Genomic DNA, 26,047 nt, shown 5'->3' with positions numbered 1-26,047 from the left:
TTTCAATGTATCACATTTTTTATCACACAGAAACTGAAAGGTCATTGTTGCATATAAAAATAACATTATATCTCTCCGACAAGATAAAAATGTACACCATTTTGAAGGTTCTGACTGCAATATAATGTGATGTTGTATTGTAACTTTCCACTTTCTCCTAATATCAATTATATTTAAGGGAATACTTTGTTCGAACTTCACAGCAATATCTGTTCATTACACTGTTGCAAATTGAATTTCATCACACATTGTCACGTATTGCATAGTATTGCATATCGTTAAGATAATAAACCAATTTTGATCGACACATGAAAATCGATTACGAATATTGCATTCGATCACCCGCTTTGTTTCTTACTTTACATAAATAATCAGTTGAATTAAACAGTTTTTATAATATATGTAATTTAGTGACATATTGCATATCATCAATCAATAAAATAAAGAAGGCATTATTCAAATACATTGCCAAACAGCTGATAACGTCTTACAACTTTATATCTATTGAACATATGTATTTTTCAAGGGTTCCCATTCATTACTAACTTTATCGTTGGTTAATATTGGACCTCGAATCCTCCATTCTGAGTTAGAATTACGGTTTGGTTTGCATGTCTGTATTTTCATACGACCATGGGTTCCAAAAGTTAAGCGTTCTCTTATTCATCGACGACACCTTCCATGCACTCAGTCCAAGCCAATTCCAGGTTCTCGTCTCCAACTGAGAACTAGGGTGAAAGCAAGCGTCGAATACGTCAGTCGTCATATACATAATGGAATTATAATACCCTTGTGCTACTGTTATACTTCATTACAGTTTCTTGTTGAATTTTGTTGTTTAAACGGTGATTGCACGAAATGATATCGCCTCAAATAAGCAACAAAAGGGGATATTTGAACAACAAATTTCTAAATATGCATTTGCTCCACTGGTTTGCCAAGTTACTGCATGACTTTACAGTTTAAATGAAATTTCATATTCTGTTGTAAATTAAGTACCCTTCCTAACCATCAAATGTGATGTGGTCACGGATGTTTACATATTATGTTCAAAATATTGCTCCAACTCTTATAGCATAATCAGATTCACCAAGAACCCCTTTAGCTTGACCTCACGAGACTGACCACTATCATACAAACCATTGTCCATTCGCCCCTTCTGGACACACATAACACCTGTTCCGAACATAACATGGATTCTTTAACAACCTCATCCCTAACACGGCTGAGATCTTAAACTGTCATACATAACATCATTCTAACTCATTTCGTTTTATAATCACACAGCATTTAACAACTGATCATAATGACTACATTTAACCACACACTCTTATCTACACAGCTGGCAGACCCTGAACTCTCTGTGTCTCTCCTCAAAGTTAACACTCCTTCACATACTTCCCCCTTGGCGTTTACGCATACGTGGTCATGTACATAATGCTTACGATATGATTACATGTATATATACAAATTCATTTTATACGTAATTACTTATGTCTATCAGAGAACTAGATAACCACCCATGATATAATAGGTCTATGCTTCTATTTATTTTCATTACAAGTAAATGATAGCACGTGTTTCTCAATGTTCGTGATATTTCTCATACATATGTTAATTGTTTATACAAACATTGACACACATATATATATACATCGAATACGCGTCCCTCGACATGGTTGTAATATCCAATTAACAAATAAGATGTATACATGTACACATTGTCTGGTATAAAAAACTGTTGGAGCATAAATTTTGATTGAAAGCTACAAATGTACATATTAGTGAGAGACGTGCCTCTGATGTAATATTTTGTTTAATGTAAGTTGAATGAATATAACAATTGTTATCTCTTTATTTATGTCTACGGTATTAAAAAACCCACATATTTATCAAAATACTTATATTTACTATAGTCAGTAAAAATCTAGAGCAGGAGCTGGTAATTTAAATCCCATGTTTTAGTATGAAGCATCGGTGGTTCAGTGGTAGAATTCTCGCCTGCCACGCGGGAGGCCCGGGTTCGATTCCCGGCCGATGCACATTTTTTTTTTTTTTTTAATATTTATTTTTTCTCCAGTATTTATTTAATGATATATACTTACTATTACAATTGTATGTTTATGATAATTAAGATTATTTTCAGCTGAATTATATTCGTTTTTAGCGCTTTTTATTATCTTCACAATATTAACGTCAGTACCCTAGTTCTTGTCCTTCCGTTAAAGTTGAACTGTCTCCAGTAATATGTGAACATGTCACGTTCTGTCTTTAGTGCAACGGCATGTTATGGCGTGATTATGACGCAGTTATATAAATGGAATATGTATGACAAGCTATGGTAAAATGTATCGACCAGAAGCTATATATATCTCATATAAACTTTAGGAACGCGTCATGTTCTGATTTTCTTTGTGATATCTTCAGATATCTCTTTTACATTTCAACATAATTAATTTTTCTTTGTTTTCATGGTAAATACTCAAATGTGATTGGTCGAAAAATTCTTTTCATTCTTCTATGAAAGAAATTCCGAGAATGGCGCGAAAAAATGTGACGTCACAATACGACAATTGATGCTGCGTATTGATTTGAGAAAAAGAATCCCATTTAAAACCAGTAGAATTGTACATAAAACATGTTTTAAATTTAAGAAATAATTAACGATGATTCGTGTATTATTGCAGGATATACAACGAGGACGAGGATATTTTGCAATTAAATTAATAACGAAGGCCGCAGGCCTGAGTTATTAATTAAAATTGCAAAATATCCGAGTCCGAGTTGTATATCCTGCAACAATACACGAGTCAAAGTTGATTATTTCTATTCTACCATGTACTGTTTAGTACTGAGATCGACCTCTTTCTAATAGAAAAACAGCAAAGAAAACCCGGGAAAACCTAATTTTTTGAGTATTGCATTATTTGTTGATGAAATATACAGGCAATACAGTACTACGATCAAGAGCATCTATCATATGGCATTGATTTTGAAAATTCGCGTCGTGATAAAAATTTATTGAAAGACTAACCCATTTTTTTTATCTTAAAAATAACATTTTAATATCCCATACATAGGGCCTCAGGGGTAAAGACTAACCCATTAGCCCACTTGGCTATAGTTACCTTTTAAGAAACGGGTGAATATTAGATATTTAAAATTGTGATAGCCGTGACTCACGACCGTGTATTATTGGCACGAGCGTGGGTTATTGGAAAATAATACATGGTTTTAAACCAATCAAAACCGGCGTTACATAGCAAACATGGTAGAATAGAAAATCATTTTCAAAAATTAATTATAAGCGTTGATGTCAATTTTTTTTTAGTTTCATCGGGGTACGCGGATTCATACAGTTTGCAAACAAAATTTGTTTCATACCCCGATGAAACTAAAATAAAAATGACATCAATGCTTAAATATATCCATTACGTCTATCTTTCTACATTTGGTATCTCTATTTAATTAATACATATATGTATATCTGTAATACATTTCGACAATGTTTTGGTATAAATGCTACCTTGACAGACTATTATCATGTGATGGGGCCTTTAGTAGGGGAGACCGGGGCTAGTCCGGCCTCGGGGCATGTTCGGCTAATTGCTATATCTCGCGCGTAATTAAGAATAAAGAGACGTCATTTATACTATGACGTCACTTATGACGACGCTGTTTACGTCAGTACAACGATGGCCGCAGTGTGAAGTTTTTGGGCGTTTTGGTGGCGAATGTTTATTTTTAAGCCTGGTGAGTAAATTTTCAACATTCTTTTCAGTTTTTATTTTCACCTAGAACCGTAAGAAATTCGGACGAACTTAAATATGAAATATGAAGGTAAGATACTGGGCTTTGCTATTACACTATGTTTACTTCATCCCATGTACCATTAAATAAGGTGCAAAGCGAAGTGTTCGGAAAAACTGCTGGGGGCATGTCCGGCCCTGAGAGTAGGGGCACGTTCGGCCTGGGCCGAACTTGCCCCATACAAGGCCGAACGTGCCCCACACAGCTATAACTTGCGGACAACGAACAATAATTAGCTGCAATTATTTTTATCGGGGCATTCTGGACGGAAAATGCCGTTGTGAGGTATATGGCAGAATTGTTTGTTTATTTGATATGTTGCATGGCTGATATCGGACAGTTTGAACGGTCGCTATCTCGTCCAAGACATTGCTAAAACAAACGCACGACAGAGCGACACGTCACAGTGCGACATTATAGGCCTACGCACGTCAGACAGTACGACAAAAAGGGCGAGAGTGTCACTGTCGCTATCTCGCCGGTTTTGGCGCACTTTCATGGGCGAGATAACGACAAAACCGGCGACAAAATGCACGATATATAGTGCGACAAAACGCATGACAGACTGAGAGTGAGAGCGACAGTGCGACAAAACGGGCGAGATAGCAACAATAAATTTCTTTCGCAATGTCGCCCGTTTTCTCATACTGTCGCAATATCTGTCGTGCGTTATGTCGCACTCTTCTGAGCGATTTATCGACATTGCGAAATGTCCGATATCAGTCACCATAATTTGATACTTTCCAAACCTTATGCAAGTTTTTTCATGTTTATTTTAGAATTACAACATGGTACGTACGTACAAAAAGAAAAGAGGGGACAGAGTATCAACAGATGTGTTGCAAAGAGCGCTAGCTCATTACAAGAATACTATCGATGGATACAAGAAAACAAGTCAGTTGTTTGGCGTACCTCGTTCAACGCTACAAGATAATGTGAAAAAACTAAACAAGATGCCCGAATCAGAAAGATCAATTTCGAATATGCGTTTCGGATACCAAAGGCCTAGACAAGTTTTCTCAGATGGAGATGAAACTGCACTTGTTGTGTACTTAAAGCACGCGTCGACCATTTACTTTGGACTGTGTCCACGTGAAGTAAGACTTTTAGCATATGAATGCGGCAAGCAATTTAACATCAAAATGCCAGCATCGTGGTCGGAAAAGGAAATAGCGGGTGCCGATTGGTTCTCTTCGTTTCTAAAACGTCATTCGGAACTTTCACTCAGGACCCCAGAAGCAACAAGCATCGCCAGAGCGACAGCCTTTAACAAAACAAATGTATCTGAATACTTTACCAAACTGACGGAAGTGACGGAGAGACATATATGTTTGAGGCATGTGACATTTGGAATGTCGATGAAACTGGAGTGGTGACAGTGGTAAAACCAAAAAAGGTTGTAGCAGGTACTGGTGTTAAGCAAATAGGATCTCTAACATCAGCTGAGAGGGGACAACTAGTCACGCTGTGTGCTGGTGTATCCGCAGGCGGGAAAGCAATTCCACCGTTCCTTATTTATCCTCGTGTTAACTACAGAGACCATTTTCTAATTGGAGCACCAGCGGGTTCCAAGGGAACGGCCCATCCATCTGGTTGGATGACAGCTGATAACTTTCTTCTCTTTCTGCAGCACTTTGTTCAACATGTCAAACCAACCGTGAATAATCCAGTTCTCATTTTGCTTGATAATCATGTCTCTCATCTCTCCATAGACGCTCTTGATTACGCCAAGGAGAACGGGATTGTTATGTTATCATTTCCACCGCACTGTTCGCATCGCTTGCAGCCACTGGACCTGTCGGTCTTCGGACCACTGAAAAGAAAACTGTCGGTGTCGCAAAGTAACTGGCTTCGTAACAATCCAGGGAAGCCAATATCTATATATGATATTGCAGTCATTTTATGTAACCCATGGAAGGAGGCACTAACTATGTCCAACATTTGTAGTGGTTTCCAAAAGGCTGGGATTTTCCCATTAAACACAGAAGTTTTCACAGAAGAAGACTTCATGCCATCAGCCGTGACGGACAGACCATTAGAATCGGGACCAGTAAAGCCCGCGGTTGCCCCAGTAGAACAAGTTTTTGACACGTCCACTACCAGTAACAGAGATATAGATTCGGAACAAGTACTAGTAGATGACACCCAAATTGACAGAGATACTAACATGAATTGCTATCTTCAAGAACAGAATATTTCATCCATATCCGTAAGCGGTGACGGACATTGCCTCCTTTATGCCGTTAGTTCATCCTTGTATGCTGCTGGAGATGAGATTTTTTACAGATGAGGATTTGAAAAAGAGTCTATCAGCTGAAATTCACACGCACCAGTCATTCTATAGAGAATTCGCAGTAACGGGCGACGTGGACATATTGGTTGCAATCCAGAGGTACATACAAGAAAAACAATATAACAATAACATTTGTGACCTTTTCCTTAGTGCTCTATGCAATGCAATGATCATGAAAGTAATTGTTATTCGAGAGATGAATGGTGTGATAAGTAAACTGGAGTTGCTCCCTTGCAGGCTTGGAGTAGAACCTCAACGCACTATACATTTGATACTGCAAGGCTCTGGCTCTAACGCGCATTACAGTGGTGCTGTTTACAAAGTATCGGAAACCTCAACTGATTGTGAAATGGTATCACAAATCAGCAACAGCTTCCATGATCCAATAGAAGATAACTCGACATCCATCAACGCCAGTGGTTTTAGTTGTAATACACAGGAAGAAAGTATAGCAAGCAGCTCACGTCGTAAGTTGATGTATACCTGTTCGCCCAATTCAAAGAAAAAGAAGTTTTCCCCTGATCTAGTAAAACCCCACCCAAAGGCACCCTCTCGCAAGACATTGGGAATCAAAAAGCGTAGAAAGACATGTATACTTACCGATACACCAGAAAAAGAAGCTTTACGACAGGAGCAAAACAACCGTAAATCGAAACAGAAGACAAGTAATACAAAAACCAAATCACGCAAAACATCCCACAAACCAATACAACAGTTAAACAAAACCAGAAAAACTTCAAAAAGGAAATCTCCAGCAATCCGAGACGAACAATCCGAAAGTGAAGATGAATGTTTTTTAGTTTGTCTAGAGACATGGGCCAACAGTAGGCCAAATGAGAAATGGATCGAGTGCACGATTTGTAAAATGTGGTCACATGAGGAATGTGCGGACACAAGGGGCATGCTATTTTACACATGCCATAACTGTGATTCTGATATATATTAGAATGAATTTATGAATTGTATTTTGAATTAAATTATTATTATAGAGTTATACATACATGTGTTGAGGTCATTCAATCTACAACTAGGTTCCACAAAATGAAATATTGAGCAATAGTAGTTTCCAAAACAGCCCGAAAAATCAGGATGTATAATGAATAATTAATTAGAACGAGACTTCAAAACTTAATATGATAAAGGGGCGGATACCTGGACTTGATGGGCGGGAGTCGAGAATAAAAGGGTCGGGACAGGATTGTCGGGAGTCATGGGGAGGGGCCGGAATCCGGAGAGAGGAATGAGGGAACCGGGGGAGGAGATAATTTGGTATTGGGCTAATACTGAGGATGCAAAAGGACCGGGAGGTTATATTCCCAACCAAACCACACCCTCATATGCCGATTTTAATAATGGTTGGTGTATTGTCGATCAACTTGGTATAAAGCAATATATCGAGTTTCCAATTCATAAACCACAATCAAACCGTAGGGACAGGGCACAAAAGACGCATACTGCCGTCTGGCAGAATCTAGCTATCCCGCGACAGCATAGGCATTGAGCTTGGGATGACCCATTACCCTCCCTTATACTCTGACATGTCAATTAAAACAACTATTTGGCAATACAAGTATACTAACGTTTAGTATACAGCCTTCTTCTCGAGCAGGGGCCGTACTTGCCCCGGTGGATGCCGAACTAGCCCCAGTGCGGGGCAAGTTCGGTCATCTTGGCCAACTCACTTTGGGCAGATATTAACCATTTGTCGGCAGAGAAAATAATTAAGGAATCATGGGACTTAATAGGCCCAAATATTATTGACATAAATATACATTTTCAGATGTCTATCTTAATTTGTAAGTTGTTATTTGCGATTTTTCTAAAACGGGGCCGAACTAGCCCCGGTCTCCCCTACCTGTTGATAATAATAGATTTTTATATAAACATAGCGGTTTTTTTTATATAATATAGTGTACACTGTATTTTTGGTGCTTATGATAAGTAGTGAAATAGGTAAGTACTATTGAATGCGGGTCTCGTATAGTCGACCAGATGGTCAAATCTAATTATCCGTACGTATATTTCAAGTTTATTTTGCTACCAGGCAGTTCAAGGTTGTGCTGACCGAGGAGGAGGGACCAACAACCTGTACATGTACAGATTTATTTTGGAATGAAATATCAGTACAAATTACTTACCTAAGGCGTGGAAGAAACGATTTCTGTTATAAATAGTCAAATTTCAGTAGCCAATGCTATACTTATACAAAAAGGGAAATGTTTCTCTTAGAATAAAATATCTGTACCCTGTAAATACAAAACAGAATATAGATATATGTTACATATATCAAACTTTCGGTACTCAGTAATAAACCCAGACAGGACATAATATAGAGTTCTGTTGTTAATGATAAACCCTCGGTACTCAGTGATAAACCCAGATAGGACATAATATAGAGTTCTGTTGTTAATGATCAACCCTTGGTACTCAGTGATAAACCCAGACAGGACATAATATAGAGTTCTGTTGTTAATGATAAACCCTCGGTACTCAGTGATAAACCCAGACAGGACATAATATAGATTTATGTTGTTTATGATAAACCCTTGGTACTCAGTGATAAACCCAGATAGGACATAATATAGAGTTCTGTTGTTTATGATAAACCCTCGGTACTCAGTGATAAACCCAGGCAGGACATATGTATTTCTGTTATTAATAGTAAAACAGCATTACCTAATCCTAAAGCTGGATAAAACAGAAAATAAAATGCTGTTTTAATACTCACTCAATTACTGTGGTCAGTACAAACTTAGGAACAGGGAATTTAAATCTCAGTACCAAGTATTAAAACAGAAAAACGAAAAGGAAAGTAAAATGATGTTTCCAGCTAAAAGTCGATAAAATGATGTCAGAATATTAACAAAAGATATTTAGAATGATTTTTTTAAAACGTTCCCACGTGTTCCAGTAAGCCTCTACTGCTTCACTGACGGCATCCGCGATTTATCTATAGCCCAGGTTATGTTACGTCCACAATATATATATATAGCTCAGTTTATGTTACATCGACAATATAGATATAGCTCAGGTTATGTTACGTCCACAATATAGATATAGCTCAGGTCATGTTACGTCCACAATATAGATATAGCTCAGTTTATGTTACATCGACAATATATATATAGCTCAGGTTATGTTACGTCCACAATATATATATAGCTCAGGTTATGTTACGTCCACAATATATATATAGCTCAGGTTATGTTACGTCCACAATATAGATATAGCTCAGGTTATGTTACGTCCACAATATATATATAGCTCAGGTTATGTTACATCCACAATATATATATATAGCTCAGGTTATGTTACGTCCGCGATATATATATAGCTCAGGTTATGTTACGTCCACAATATAAATATGACTCAGGTTATGTTACATCCACAATATATATATAGCTCAGGTTATGTTACGTCCACAATATAGATATAGCTCAGGTTATGTTACGTCCGCGATATAGATATAGCTCAGGTTATGTTACGTCCGCAATATAGATATAGCTCAGGTTATGTTACGTCCACAAGATATATAGCCCAGGTTATGTTACGTCCACAATATAGATATAGCTCAGGTTATGTTACATCCACAATATATAGATATAGCTCAGGTTATGTTACGTCCGCGATATAGATATAGCTCAGGTTATGTTACGTCCGCAATATATATATAACTCAGGTTATGTTACGTCCACAATATATATATAGCTCAGGTCATGGTACGTCCACAATATATATATATATATATAGCTCAGGTTATGTTACGTCCACAATATCGATATAGCTTAGGTTATGTTACGTCCACAATATATATATAGCTCAGGTTATGTTACATCCACAATATATAGATATAGCTCAGGTTATGTTACGTCCGCGATATATATATAGCTCAGGTTATGTTACGTCCACAATATAAATATGACTCAGGTTATGTTACATCCACAATATATATATAGCTCAGGTTATGTTACGTCCACAATATAGATATAGCTCAGGTTATGTTACGTCCGCGATATAGATATAGCTCAGGTTATGTTACGTCCGCAATATAGATATAGCTCAGGTTATGTTACGTCCACAAGATATATAGCCCAGGTTATGTTACGTCCACAATATAGATATAGCTCAGGTTATGTTACATCCACAATATATAGATATAGCTCAGGTTATGTTACGTCCGCGATATAGATATAGCTCAGGTTATGTTACGTCCGCAATATATATATAACTCAGGTTATGTTACGTCCACAATATAGATATAGCTCAGGTTATGTTACGTCCACAATATAAATATAACTCAGGTTATGTTACATCCACAATATAAATATAACTCAGGTTATGTTACGTCCGCGATATATATATAGCTCAGGTTATGTTACGTCCACAATATAGATATAGCTCAGGTTATGTTACGTCCACAAGATATATAGCCCAGGTTATGCTCAGGTTATGTTACGTCCACAATATAGATATAGCTCAGGTTATGTTACATCCACAATATATATATAGCTCAGGTTATGTTACGTCCACAATATATATATAGCTCAGGTTATGTTACGTCCGCGATATATATATTTATTGTATACTTAGTAATAAATACAGGTTTTTTTGCATATGCATTATGGCGCCAAATCTCCCGATCCGTAATCCTTACCCATGCATTATTGATTCAGTAATGCACCCCAAACCCGGTATTGGCCCTCTTCGCGGAACACTTCTAAATTTTGCGTCTCATCAAACTATTCGGGTCTCTCGGGTTTTGACGTAGGTGCTGTGTTGTCAGCGAAATATCAAGAGATGAATGTAGCGAAACCTTCTGTCGTTCCTGTTAATGATCATGAGGCAAAGAATGTTGAATTTGCAAAATCAATTTTGAGTGGGGCAACTATAACTGGAAATGTGATATTTAATTTCTGTTCAAAGCAATGTGATGATCAGGAAGCAAGTACATGTAGGGGCAGGAAAAGTGCAAGGATGATAATTGACAGTGATTCTGACTGATTCAAATCAATGTTTATTCTTGATCCTTGATCAGTGACATGGTAGAAACACCTTTGGAAAGGAACTTATTTAGAAATCATTATAAATTTGACAGATATGAACTTCATAAAGACTTAAAAAACTTCAATATTATAAAGTGTTTATAATTCAATACATTAAAAATTTGAATCTGATTTTTCTTGTCAAGTTATAATTGTTGTTTTGATTAATGTTCTGTGATTTATTACTAAGAATACAATAAATTGAATAAAACATACCTTTTTCCATATCGGACCCAATATTGGCCCCGAGACCCCAATATTGGCCCAAGGGCCGAAGCCCTTGGGCCAATATTGGGGTCTTGGCCCCTTGGGCCAATATTGGGGTCTCGGGGCCAATATTGGGTCCGATATGGAAAAAGGTATGTATTATTCTCTATATCTCAGGTTATGTTACGTCCACAATATAGATATAGCTCAGGTTATGTTACGTCCACAATATATATATAGCTCAGGTTATGTTACGTCCGCGATATATATATAGCTCAGGTTATGTTACGTCCACAATATATATATAGCTCAGGTTATGTTACGTCCACAATATATATATAGCTCAGGTTATGTTACGTCCACAATATAGATATAGCTCAGGTTATGTTACGTCCACAATAAAGATATAGCTCAGGTTATGTTACGACCGCCATATAGATATAGCTCAGGTTATGTTACATCCACAATATAAATATAACTCAGGTTATGTTACGACCGCCATATAGATATAGCTCAGGTTATGTTACATCCACAATTTATATATAACTCAGGTTATGTTACATCCACAATATAGATATAGCTCAGGTTATGTTACGTCCGCGATATATATATAGCTCAGGTTATGTTACGTCCACATAGTGAGAAACAGAGCCGTGACAACAGAACCACTCGACATAAAACAGGGACACTTCTTTTATAGTGAACTTGCTGTTCTTGTTTTTAAACCTTAATTGGATGGAGAACTGACTGCACTTATTAATTCATTGAGCCTGGGCAGATAATTAAGTTGGGATGGCAGGTAGTTCGTTATTGCAACATTAGTGATAGTAGAGTTTTGCATTGTATATTCTTTTATTGATATCATTGCCTTATTCCGTTGCACGCATGTAGCAGACGTGCCGTGTGACTGGTAAACATTGAGGTACCTTAAAGATTGAGCGTCGACACAACCATTCAACGTTCCTCCACACAGACTTGTCTATGAGTTTAAACCGGAGATCTTCTGCAGCAATTGGCTTCGGTGTTAGAAATCAACTTAACTGTCGGTCTGGCGAGGTCGTGGACAAGATAGAACTATGTACTGTGACATTCAGACAGATCTTAACTCAATTTTGTTCCCCATGACAATCTGTTCTATCACGATGTTTGACACCTTTGAAGATGGGTAAGATTTCCTATCGAGAACAGGTACCAGTATATACATTATTATACGTGGAGTAATAAATTACTCACCTACAACAGTAATTACATCTACAATCGTCACGACATCATATCACGTCGCAATTACACAAAACAACACCTATGTTTGGAACTCGAATTAAAAGTCAAAAAGTCAAATCCGAAATTACCGTGCACTTGTCTGTGTCTGGGTGGGCTCTGCTGGGATTATCACGTGACACAACTCGTAAAATACGACCAGCTGGATAATGAGCCCAATAAGGCCCTAATTCCACTCTCTTTGTTCGTGTATTGTTATCCATTTGTGGTAAAGGTACAAGTGACTTCTAACATTTATAGCTACTTTTGTGATGGCATTTAAAAAATCTAATTGAGCAAGGCGTCGTGGAAATAAGAGAAAATAGCACTAACAAAAACATTCCGTACTTTTTATTGGTATTTTTATTGCAGAATCAAAAGTGAGAGCGATTTGTACTTTGCAACAGATTGATTAACGTTTCATTCTGACAAGTACACAAGCTTGGCTTAGTACATTTATGCTAGATCATAATCTCAGCCAAATGCTAACACAAATGCATATGGTAAAATATGATTAAAAACAATAAAAATGCGAAAAAAACATAGTATACCGACATAATAACGAATCCGTGATGTAACTAAAAAAAACAACGCAGTATACCGACATAATAACGAATCCGAGATTGTAACTAAAAAACAACATAGTATACCGACATAATAACGAATCCGTGATTGTAACTAAAAAAAAACAAGACAGTATACCGACATAATAACGAAATCGTGATTGTAACTAAAAAACAACATAGTATACCGACATAATAACGAATCCGTGATTGTAACTAAAAAAACAACACAGTATACCGACATAATAATGAAATCGTGATTGAACTCAGAAACAAAATAGTATATCGACATAATAACGAAATCGTGATTGAACTCAGAAACAGCACAGTATACCGACATAATAACGAAATCGTGATTGTTACTAAAAAAACAACATAGTATACCGACATAATAACGAAATCGTGATTGAACTCAGAAACAACACAGTATACCGACAAAATAACGAAATCGTGATTGAACTCAGAAACAACACAGTATACCGACATAATAACGAAATCGTGATTGAACTCAGAAACAACACAGTATACCGACATAATAACGAAATCGTGATTGAACTCAGAAACAGCACAGTATACCGACATAATAACGAATCCGTGATTGAACTCAGAAACAACATAGTATACCGACAAAATAACGAAATCGTGATTGAACTCAGAAACAAAATAGTATATCGACATAATAACGAAATCGTGATTGAACTCAGAAACAGCACATTATACCGACATAATAACGAAATCGTGATTGAACTCAGAAACAGCACATTATACCGACATAATAACGAAATCGTGATTGTTACTAAAAAAACAACATAGTATACCGGCATAATAACGAAATCGTGATTGAACTCAGAAACAACACAGTATACCGACAAAATAACGAAATCGTGATTGAACTCAGAAACAACACAGTATACCGACATAATAACGAAATCGTGATTGAACTCAGAAACAGCACATTATACCGACATAATAACGAAATCGTGATTGAACTCAGAAACAGCGGAGTATACCGACATAATAACGAATCCGTGATTGAACTCAGAAACAACACAGTATACCGACATAATAACGAAATCGTGATTGTAACTAAAAACAACACAGTATACCGACATAATAACGAAATCGTGATTGAACTCAGAAACAGCACATTATACCGACATAATAACGAATCCGTGATTGAACTCAGAAACAACACAGTATACCGACATAATAACGAAATCCTGATTGAACTCAGAAACAGCACAGTATACCGACATAATAACGAAATCGTGATTGTAATTAACTCAAAATCGACAAAGTATAGCTTTATAATAACGAAACCCCTGACTGTAACACAAAACCGATAAAATAAACGTACAATGTGAATAAGTCAGGTGTTCCGGAAGAGTAAGTGTCATCTGTCACATCGACGACACTGTCATACAGATGTAGGTCAGGTCTGGGTTATACAATCTCAAAATGATATTTAGATTGGTGGCAACAAGTCTGGTTTCTTATCACACAAGAAAATGGAATATTCCAAAATAAGATCATGCATGATGGCGACCATCAAACTTCCCCATGGTCCTTGTCAACCTGCATCCCTCGAAATCACACAGCGACATTAGCACTAGGCAGCAGCAAGTATGCAAAATATCAACTAACAGAAGTAGAAATAAAATGACTGGCTAAACTGAGGGATTGTATAGATCATAATGATGAAATAAAATGATCCGTGATGGATCAGACTGGCTAAACTGGGCGATTGTTTAGATAATGATTAAATAAAATGATCCGTGATGGATCAGACTGGCTAAACTGGGCGATTGTTTAGATAATGATTAAATAAAATGATCGGTGATTAATAAGACTGGTTAAACTGAGATGTATAGATAATGATTAAATAAAATGATCAGTGATTAATTAAACTGGTTAAACTGGGAGATTGTATAAATAATGATTAAATAAAATGATCGGTGATGAATTAAGCTGGTTAAACTGGGAGATTGTATAGATAATGATGAAATAAAATGATCCGCGATAAACTGAGGGATTGTATAGAAAATGATGAAATAAAATGATCCGCGATGAATTAAACTGGTTAAACTGAGAGATTGTTAAGATAATGATGAAATAAAATGATCCGTGATGAATCCGACTGGTTAAACTGAAAGATTGTATAGATAATGATTAAATAAAATGATCCGTCATGAATCCGACTGGCTAAACTGAGATGTATAGATAATGATGAAATAAAATGAGGAAGTATGATGTTGAAGAATGTATGACGATCTGGGTAGCAGCAGCTAGACAGTGACGAAAATGAGGAAGCACACTGGAAATAGGGACAGGCATGCGAACAATTATTGGGTCACTGGAGATCTAGGTGGTGAAAACATATCCTAACACGTAATACACTACAAAATAGTATTGAACATATTGAAATATTTTGTTGTTTTGTTGTTGGTTTTTTTTTTTGTTGTTTTTTTTGTTGTTTTTTTTGTTTTGTTTTGTTTTATAATGTATATTTGGATAGAAGACTATCTACAGCAGCAAAGTTGAGTAAATGGCAAGTTTTTTACATTACGATTATTTGTTTAGTTATGATCTGTGTATACCGCACTAGATTAATATGTGTTTCCGCAAGCATCAGGTCCATGAAAAATATACGATAATTATTCATTTTAGGTGCAACATGATTATACATTTTGGCTATACAAACAGCTGTGGATAAGTCTTGGAATACATGTTACAACAAAATGAAGTAGAATGAGTCATTAGTCCACGCAAATAGGCTGTCTATGTTATCATAATCTATATTTGTTGATATGTGTGTAATATAATAAAACAGTAGTATACACTGAAATATGGACAATCTCACCCATGTTGTAACCTCGTGTCACAATGTGACATTAACTTTAACAAAAACAATAGATAGCTTGATGATAAACGGTTTTCCATTAAATATAATTGGAAATACCAGAATTTTTTTCCCGTCCAAACCTCTAGTTCACGTTTTCCTGATTTTTTTGTTTTTGTTTGTTACTATCATGTAAACAAATCACATGCCTGTAATCTCCGAGGTAATTTTATTTATTTGAGTGAACATTCATGTATTATCCAGTCACACGTACCATCAATAAATATGAAAATACAAATATATCCTTAATCAGTTTAAACATATACTTTATATTTCCACTGTGCTTGATGAATCAGTACAACGCCCACCCATAGTCGATGACATATTTCGGAGTTAAAAGTCAAACACCAGCATTTTCTGAGTCAGAAAATCACTTTTCATGATATCATCTACAATAATTGTAATAATATTTGATTGTTGTGGCGAGATTTATGATAATCAAAGCTGGATTTTACTATTTACAAGAAATTGAATGTTTTATATCATATTCATCATCATGGAAAAATACAACAACGGCATCAACAAAAATGATAACAAGTCACTGTTTTTTCACATCACTTTAGAGCATCCCAAATTTAGGATATAAACCCAACATTTACACATCAAATTAACTCATTGAAATACCCCGTAAGTATTAGTATATATACAAAAATATGTTTTGTTGGAGATTATTTGTATAATAGCACCACTAAACAATGTGACGAATGAATTCTTGATCAATTTCATTATCAAAACCGTCATCCCAGAGTTTTTTTTTTATCTTTCCCTAGCCCGCTAAAATTTTAAAGATAGCGTGATCGTGGAATAAATCCTCACTGGAACAAAGCACTAACAAGACTTTAACGCAGTATCTGCGTCCTTAAACGTGGAACTTTTCATGTGTACAGCCATAGGTTTACAACTTTGTCACTTTTTGATTGAAAGGGTATTTGAGTGTTTAAAGTCTAAGACAATATCGGAATGTATTAATTGTCAGACAGCTTGTAAACACTGACAACAGTAGTCAGTATAAATCGTCTTTAATCTTTAAAAAAAGTCTTTGAAATAGACAGGTATGATTATGTCAAAAGAGTTGAGAGAGTTGAGATCAACCGTTTTCTTCAAAGGTTACCAGGTGTAGACCAATGGAATATAGCTTCTGTTCCGAACACCTGACGCCGACAGGTAAACTGTCTAATTACTCACAGGTATAGGTTACCATAATGGCAGCAATTGCTCGAATTCTAAACCAGCTGATAAAATAATTAAAGTATAAGTTTTTTGCTCAATCAAACGAAGTGTCTTTTTTTCAAGTGCAAACCAATTCATAACAATAATAACAGTATTGTTTTTTGTCAAAAGCATGTACTTTAATACAAACGTTATCTATTGCAAAGGACTTTGGGCTCGAACACAATGGATTAGGAGATTTGGGAAGCACATGTGTTCATATTTGATATGTCTTTTTGTAACATCCATTTACTACATTTGTTATACGTTTTGGAGATGACCGTAGATGGTTGTTTACTTAGATTCGTGATGACCTTTACCTACACACACATAATACATCAAACCTGGGCCGGGTGCAGACTTGTAATAATTGGAGACATTTATGAGGAAAAAATAACCACACGTGTTACGATCCCTATATAAAAGTTAAAGCTGTAGAAATATATACAAATGGATTTAGACATATTTTGGTTGACACGCACCGCTACACTGCCATTTTCAATTTTACTTGCATAGTGTGCATCAATTTAGCACCTGTGTATTTGTTTAGGGTAATTGCTGTTGATCAAGAATGTCCCCCGTCGATGTAACAAGAGATACACCTGTGTACTGTGAAAGACCACCTGTTTGTCTTACAATGCGACGACAACATAAATAATTACGCAATAACACCTTTAAAATGGTATTTTTAAAATGATATTTTAAAGGTCACATTTGAACTTCTGCACAACAGAATGCAATGATATAATCACAAGCATAAGCGTGAAACTACGGCAGTCGTGCATCCGAATAGTTTGTTGATCAAATATTAACGTAATTTTGACATTGACTTATATTACAACTGCAATACATCGATCCAAGATTGTTTTTATCAATAAGCATGTTCACGCAGTTTCTATTGTGCGATAGTAGATGGTCATGTTAAACCAGCACGTATCAAACCTAACTAGAGTTGACGGTGGGTGGGTGGTTTTTTTTTTCCGGCATAGCCGTATAATTTGCTTTTTGCCCCGGATATGACGCGAAAGGTGGCGTTACTGGTCAAGATGAAATATGTGATTGGTCAATGTAGCGGTAAATGCAAAATGCAGATAAACAGTTAAAAACGAAACAAAGTTGAGAAATTATAAAGAAAATTATTAAGAAAATTATATTCCTGATTCAAATGCAGTCTTATTATCACCAAAAATGATTCAAACTGATATAATTTTGTTATCCGTGCTGAAACTGCGCATTTATTAATTAGTTCGTTAATTTATTTCACCAGCAGTTCTACATTATAACCACCAGCATTAAAACAATGCCGTTTATCTTTTTTTAAAGATATTTCTTGTTTTATTTATTTATTTTTTTGAGGGGGTAAAAGTGACGAAAGCTTTACTTGACAGATCAGGATTGCAGAATGCATATGTATGTACTTTCAGGTCCACCCTAGTAATTCTGCCCTCCTAATGTTTGGATGACCTTTAAAATGCCATTGTAATTCTGATCGATTCGTTCATCCATGCAAGCATAGACGGGCTGTATTTCAGATGATTTGGCTATAGTATAAATGTTCCGTAATCCCTAAGGTTAGTCCTCAATTGACATTTTCTTTTTTTTTTTTATAAATTATATCAAAACAAATACTGGCTTTTTTCAGCCGCCTATTTTCCTATCTTATCTTCCGATTTAGTGTCTCATTGGTTTCTGTTGTTGTGTCTCTGATGTTTCTTAGGTTTAGTTTGGTGGTTCCCTTTTATTTGGGTTTAACCCCAGATCCTGTTTAATATTCCGTTTGTCTTAATGTCCTTCTGGTTCTTGGTTCTTACGCTAGACAATTTCCACCTTCCGGTCGTCTGAAAGTCCTTCTAATGATTCCTGTGCTGGATAATTCCCTACTCTCGGTCGTTTTAATGTCCTTCCGGATCTTACGCTGGATAATGTCTTCCTCCCGGACGTCGTAAAGTCCTCCTGGTTCTTGTGTTGGATATTTTCCTCAACCGTCTTGAAATCCTTCCGATTATCGTTCCTTTTTTTTAATATATCTGGTTTTAACTTTTATTCCGATGTTTCTCCAGTTCCTGTAACTACCTTTCCATTTGTTTTGATGTCTGTCCAGTTCATATTGTTACATTCCAGTTCATTTTTGTGTTTCGTCTATTTGTTCCGGCGCACACCATCCAGTACCTTTGGCTTATATAAAGTATAAAAACCAATATTAGATTTAAATGAGCTGCATCTAACTTAGAAACCGTATGGTTGTATTGATATAAAAAGACATGTTATCACAATTGTACACCAGCCTCTTGCTCATTTTGACAGGCGTGTTTGCATTTTAATATGAAAATCATTTACTGTGTATAAATTACACTGAAATGTACCTTTATATATATTAATATGAATATAGTTCCGGTAATCAGACGGATGTTTGCCTTGTCCATATGGACTATGTCTCCCGGCCAACAATCGATGTGTATTTAGTCAATAAAGCTCTTTTCACACATCGCCAATTTATTGGCCATTATCAATTATTGTCACGTTGCTGTCCCCACCTCTGTCGTGTGAACGAGGAAATGTCCCCCGACGTTTAATTAAAACATGTCTGACCTGCCGAGAACTCACACTAGAGAAACGTTTGGTGCGCGGCTCCGGAGGACACACCTGGGAAGATTTTACCGTGTTTGTGTTCAGGTGTTACAAACTATGTTGCCTGTGCCTTAAGGGCTCTAGCTGGTAACATGCATTGTCAACTTTCATCTCAGCTACTACTTTATAAAAGCTTTAGAGTAAAATGTCATCTTAACAAACGTTTATTTGCTTTGTAACATCTTTGTCATATGTTAAATGTACACTGGTAAATAGAACCAAATATTGAAATGATAAAAGTTTTTAAGCTGACCGAACTTTGTAAGGCCTTACCTGTACGTCGCGTACCTGGCAAGGTGTAATCAATAGATAGCAGACCAGGTGCTATTCACGGCCCCAGGACGATTGAGACCAGCCTAGGATAATAAGGTGACGAGTTAACAATCTCTCACCAGTGGACTAGGTAATTGATTGCCTGGGAGGGACAACATGAGGGGACGATCATGTCCTCTGCTACCGCTGTCAAACAGCACACAAAGCCTGTTCTCTTAGAGTTGCTATGTGTGGTATGTGAAAACGGTTTTAAAGTCATGTGAAAAGAAAGAAGAAAAAAAGGCTATATATGAATTAACAAGTTCGACAGATTTTGAAACATAATATCTAACACTGTATCATGACTGGTTACTGTTTGAATAAAAAAGAATTATCTGGATAAATATCAAATCTAAATATCAAGACATGAGGTATTAAACATTGTGTTGATCCGGTAAATTCACGAACTTCTACCTGGTGGATTGTTACCTATTGTCTTCTTGCGCGGTCCTCAGGTGGTAATGAGATAGGCATGATAGTGATCATAGATAACGTTGTCATTTCTTTGTGTTAAGATATTGTTTAACAAATTAAAGAGCCAAACAAATCACGGAGTCTGTGATTTTTAATAAAGATGTGTTACCTTGTTTAAAGTAGCGCCATATGTTGATGAGTATCTATCCTGTCTGTTATTTTGCTTGAGAGATTAATTGATTTATATCTATAAGTTCTTGTTTAAGAAATATCAGATTTCATATTAGCTAGCTGAACCCTGTCGACCAATTAAAACTTCGAAACATATGTCACAAAGCTGATATTTGGATTTGATAGTTTAAATACCTTTTAATGTATTGAAGAAATAATGTAATTGTTTAATGATTGCCAAGCTCGTGTCAAACACGGATGTATATTGATGATATGGCCAGACCTCTTGTGGATAGGTATATATGAGTGCAGTCAACACTATCGAGTCAACCAGGTGCAATTAGTAGCAAACCATGGTCTTCTTCCATTGTTTATTACTAAACTAGGACGAACACTGTACTTTGAAATGATTGTCGTTTTAAAAAGTCTCAAAAATATATTGTACATAAACACACAGATAAAATAAACACCTGTTTAAAAGGCTGCTGTCAATTTTCAACATCATCTCCTTAACTGACTTGATGACGATGCTTTACACAGAATGAAGGTATTACAATGCATAGAACCAATTGGTAATTGGCACCTCCACGCTGAAGGTACTTCATTCCATTGTACATCTGGTTATTTTCTGCTTGGTGTTTATCCTAGGAATAGATCAATAGTTATGTGTCATTGCGATGACCTTGTGTTAATGTTTAATCGGTAGATCTGTTTTCGCAAAGTGTTGGGTGTCTCGATGCTGCATAAGGCTTATTCTGGTGTCCCCTAGCCTTGTTCTATCGTTGCGTTTTGCATTTCATTGGTAAAGAATACTTTTTGACGTATCCATAATGCATCTGGCAGGCCATTGATTTGGCACACGAAACCTGCCGTGCTCTATCATTTTAATGATTGTACAGCTTTGGAAGCGAAACTTATTTCATCATCTTACAGAAATGAGCTCAATTCGGTGCTCAAATGGCCCATAACGTAAGAGCCACACTGTGTAGAATGTAGGTGGGTGGTGTGCTTAGGACGGTTTGGTCTTGGCTAAATTTGGTATGGACATCAGGTCATTTAGGAACCTCACATATACCCTCAACGTAAGAACCGCAGCAGAGCATCGGCAATCTAACTGAATATATACGGTTTCTTCATGTTTCATACTGCTAAATGTGCTTAGGACGGTTGGGTTTTAACTATTTAGTATGGACATGAAGTCATCTAGGTTATATAGCTTAATTGCTTTAAACTTAGTATAGGCGATTCCTTTTAGTGCCTTCTTGATATGTTCAATCTTCATGTCTACCACGCCAGGTTTTTTGTTAACAGAAAAGGTGTTTTGATCACAATAGCAGTTGTACATATATGCATTATTGAATTAATTTTACAACATGACAGTTGCTTTGGTAAAATGCAAACATTTAGAACCGCAGCAGTTATCTTAGTATATTGATACAAGATTTTTTGTAGCTTCAAAATTTGCTTTAGGTGACATGACGGTTTTTCTGGAAGGTACAACAGTTCTTTTTGGCACATCAAGATTGTTTGGTAGACACGGCAGTCATTTATTTTTCATCGATGCACTGTAATCAATTTCATTAAAGTTGTTATTCTGTCGCATGTTGTAAGTGAAGGGTATTTGTTCTGATATGAACCTTTAAAAAAAATACATATGAAGGGAAACATTTCTGTGCAAATTACAAAAATTATTGAATATTAATTATCATACTACTACAATCGATGAACAATACACGTTTTATCAGCTTTCCATCAGCTTAATGACCTTGGGAGGTCCGGTTTGAATGAATGATTATTAATTCTTAAACAGTCACCGAGACATGCAATCAGACGATTTCTCAAATGTTCATCATAACATTATGTAATATTGTGTTATGGTCATTAAAACTGAATTACAGATATATTAGAATATATTAATTGTATTGTTATCTACAATTTATTGTCATTCCATAACTGATGCGTTAGAATTACCATGACCATGTACAATGTATGTATGCTTTATGGTGCTCGAGGCAGTGCGATGCACGGCATGTTATACCTATTTCCATTAATAACTCGGCGAGCTTTGAGGCCTCATATAATACTGTCAGGTTTTTAACTATCTACTTTCTGTTGTCGTGAAATTTGTTATTTAGATGAAGCCAGAAGAAGATATATAACGTCATTAAGTGGCGCCAGATTGTTGTGATATGGTAACCTTTTTAATTACAAGGTCTGGTGATACACACAATCCATCCATCACACCTAGAGCACATATCACACAGCCCCGGCCTCTGTCAGGTACACCGACATAATGACGAAAGCTCAACACCTACTGCTACTCAATCTGATTAAAAAGTAAGTGTATACAACACAGATAGCTTATAACAATCGGATCTACTGTCTGTGGATGTTATTTCATTTTATCAAACCACTCTCCGAGTTAATTGCCAACAATTAGATGCAACGACTTTTGGACGAAACCGTTTTTAGTTGTATCGGACGGAGTTTGACATTCTTTGTTGATTGGTTAGACCAATGTCGATTTATACTTAAATGCAGAAGAATTACTTTCTTTGTTGATTGGTAAGATCAATGATGATTTCTATTAGGTTGTAGAAGGGTGACTTTCCATGTTGATTGGTAAGGTCAATGTTGGTTTCTATCGGGTCATAAAAGCAGGACTTTCTTTGTTGATCAGTTAGATCAATGTTGATTTCTATAGGTAACTGGTAGGAAGCTCGGTCGGTGGCCGAGTGGTTAAAGTGTCCCGACACTTTAACACTAGCCCTCCGCCTCTGGGTTGCGAGTTCGAAACCTACGTGGGGCAGTTGCCAGGTACTGACCGTAGGCCTGGTGGTTTTTCTCCGGGTACTCCGGCTTTCCTCCACCTCCAAAACCTGGCACGTCCTCAAATGACCCTGGCTGTTAATAGGACGTTAAACAAAAACAAACCAAACCAAATCGGTCGGTGTTTTGGACGATTATTGTGGTGATTGGTTGGTTCGTTAAAGGATTATGCGGTCGGGCAGTTAGTTCCTTGATTCCTTAATTAGGTAGTGTTTTGGCGAATGGTTGTTTGCTTGGTTGTTTGGACGTTAGACGATTGTCTTGTTGATTCGTTCGTTGGGTAATTAAAGCCATTATAGTTGATTGGTTCGTTCGTTGGTGGGTTAAGATGATTGGTTGGTTTGCTCGTTATATGATTAAAATCATCGGTTGATTGATTGGTTCGTTCGTTTGTGGGTTAAGACGATTGGTTGGTTCGTTTATTGGTTGAGGGTTAGACAATTGGTCGGTTACTTGCTGCTTTGTTCGTTAAATGATTGTCTGGTTGGTTCGTTCGTTGGGTGATCGAAGCTATTGGTTGACTGGTTTGTTTGTTGGTGGTTTAAGACGATTGATTGGTTCATTTGTTGGGTGACGTTTAGACGATTGTTCGTTTGGTTCGTTAGTTGGATGGTTCGTTGGTTGTTTTGATAAAATGTCTATGTTCATTTGGTGGTTTAGACGCCTCGTTCGTCGTTCGTCTGTTGGTTTAGGCGATTGATCGATTCGTTGGTAAGGTTTAGATAATTGGTCGGTTCGTTGGAAGGTTTAAATAATTGGTCGGTTCGTTGGAAGGTTTAGATAATTGGTCGGTTTGTTCGTTTTTGAGGTAGTTTAGACTCTTTGTTCGTTGGTATAGACGATTGTTTGGTTCGCTAGATTCGTGGTATCTAGTCGAATATTGGGTTGGCTCGTTTGCTGACTGATGTTTAGACGAATATTTGATGTTTGTTGGTTCGTTGAGTGATGTTTAGACTATCGGTCGTCTGGTTGAAGGTTTATTCGATTAATGATTGGTTATTCGTTTCGTTTTAATCCCAGCTCATTTCACTGTTCGCTGTTGCGTTTGTCTTTTTTATCATTTAGATATGCGCAAAATCTCTATCCCCATGAATGCATGAACACGAGCATTCGTTTCTTGTTCGCAATTTCCATTTCTTATTTATATATAGAATTTTGTCTCATAACATCAAATACAGTTAAATGTACATGTAGTTGTATAACTGATATCCGTAGTCTACTTTTTTCTGTGTTTTTATTCATTTGAATAGTGACACAGTTCAAAATGTTCTTTTGAAAATTCAATATTCCATTGAAAATTATGAAATGTATTGAATTATTGGCCTTTCGGATCTCCCCATCCAGATTTAGACATTTCTTTAGACCCATTTCGATTTTTTGTTCATCTCTTACCATCAACACTTCAGGTACTTGCAACACAGACTAGTCCCATAAGAGAATCAGCTATATGGCTCCACTGTATTTAACACCAATTTGTTTCGAAATGTGCTGATATCTTGCGTGACTTTTGTATAGTCCTTTAAATACCAAAATGCATGTGACTTGCTGAAATAAGAACCTTATAATAACAGAAACCGCGATACATCCTATATTTCTGATGTATGAAAAAAACTGCAATCCATTTTCAATTTTCTTTATAGTTGTAGAGAAATACAGAATGACAGATATTTCCACTATCTTCTAATTTGAACTATAAATTTATTATTCATGTGAAACAGAAAAATATAGTTTTAAATTTTATATATGACAATTTTGATACATAATAAACGTTGGAAGAGAGCCCCGCTCCTGTATTTTAATGTTTACGAGACGTATTTATGTCGTTAGATCTGACAGGTGTGCTGGAGCTGGAGTTCATTTTCAAAGACTAGTTATCTTGTGACTGACTTACAAATAAATGTCTTGCTAAAATTTTATAGATATATACCGGATATGTATAACAGTCATACACGTTAAATTGTAAGTACAATAAACACAAAAGTATTTTGGATAAATTTGAGGAAAAAAGGGCGTAGTCTGTGTTTGCCTTTGGGCACGGTATGATGACGGCTGTATTACGGAGGTCGACAGGTAGGTAGTTGTATACCTGTACATCACATGGAATCACTCAGCCGTGAAAATGTATGCAGACAGGTGTCTGGATGCAGGTAAGCGTAACTTTACCGATTATAGGAGGAGCACACGAGTGGAAGACGTGGGAGACTTTAAGGGAAGAGCGACGGGAATACCGTATTTATTTTGTTATGCTAGTAGCATTTTATATTGCGTTGTAAAAGAGCGTGGAGGATTTCGAGTCGATAGAATGCGGAAATGTGTAAATACCACCGATTTCCTTTTTAAGAAGACAAAATCTAGCTGTCAGTCAGTTGGTATATATAGACATTTGAACATAATGTAATCAATCATATTTCGC

At 36.4% G+C, this 26,047-nt stretch overlaps 1 protein-coding gene and 1 non-coding gene across 2 annotated transcripts; both read left to right on the top strand.

Moving 5' to 3' along the window:
• Positions 1-1,971: 1,971 nt before the first annotated feature.
• Positions 1,972-2,042, top strand: Trnag-gcc. The gene has a single exon. It is a non-coding gene; the product is annotated as a tRNA-Gly (tRNA).
• Positions 2,043-5,137: 3,095 nt separating this feature from the next.
• LOC117342296 lies at positions 5,138-6,100 on the top strand. The gene has a single exon (XM_033904436.1). The coding sequence runs from the start codon at positions 5,138-5,140 to the stop codon at positions 6,098-6,100; it is 963 nt and encodes a 320-aa protein (XP_033760327.1).
• Positions 6,101-26,047: the final 19,947 nt, after the last annotated feature.

Source organism: Pecten maximus, chromosome 1 (assembly GCF_902652985.1).
Source record: "Pecten maximus chromosome 1, xPecMax1.1, whole genome shotgun sequence".
NCBI classification, from domain to species: Eukaryota; Metazoa; Mollusca; class Bivalvia; order Pectinida; family Pectinidae; genus Pecten; species Pecten maximus.
The sequence above is the reverse complement of the archived record's forward strand: the minus strand, read 5'-3'. Positions and strand labels throughout refer to the sequence as shown.

Bases quoted from the DNA above. Each gene is read 5' to 3' on its own strand.
- LOC117342296 (XM_033904436.1), top strand. From the start codon at position 5,138: ATGTTTGAGGCATGTGACATTTGGAATGTCGATGAAACTGGAGTGGTG.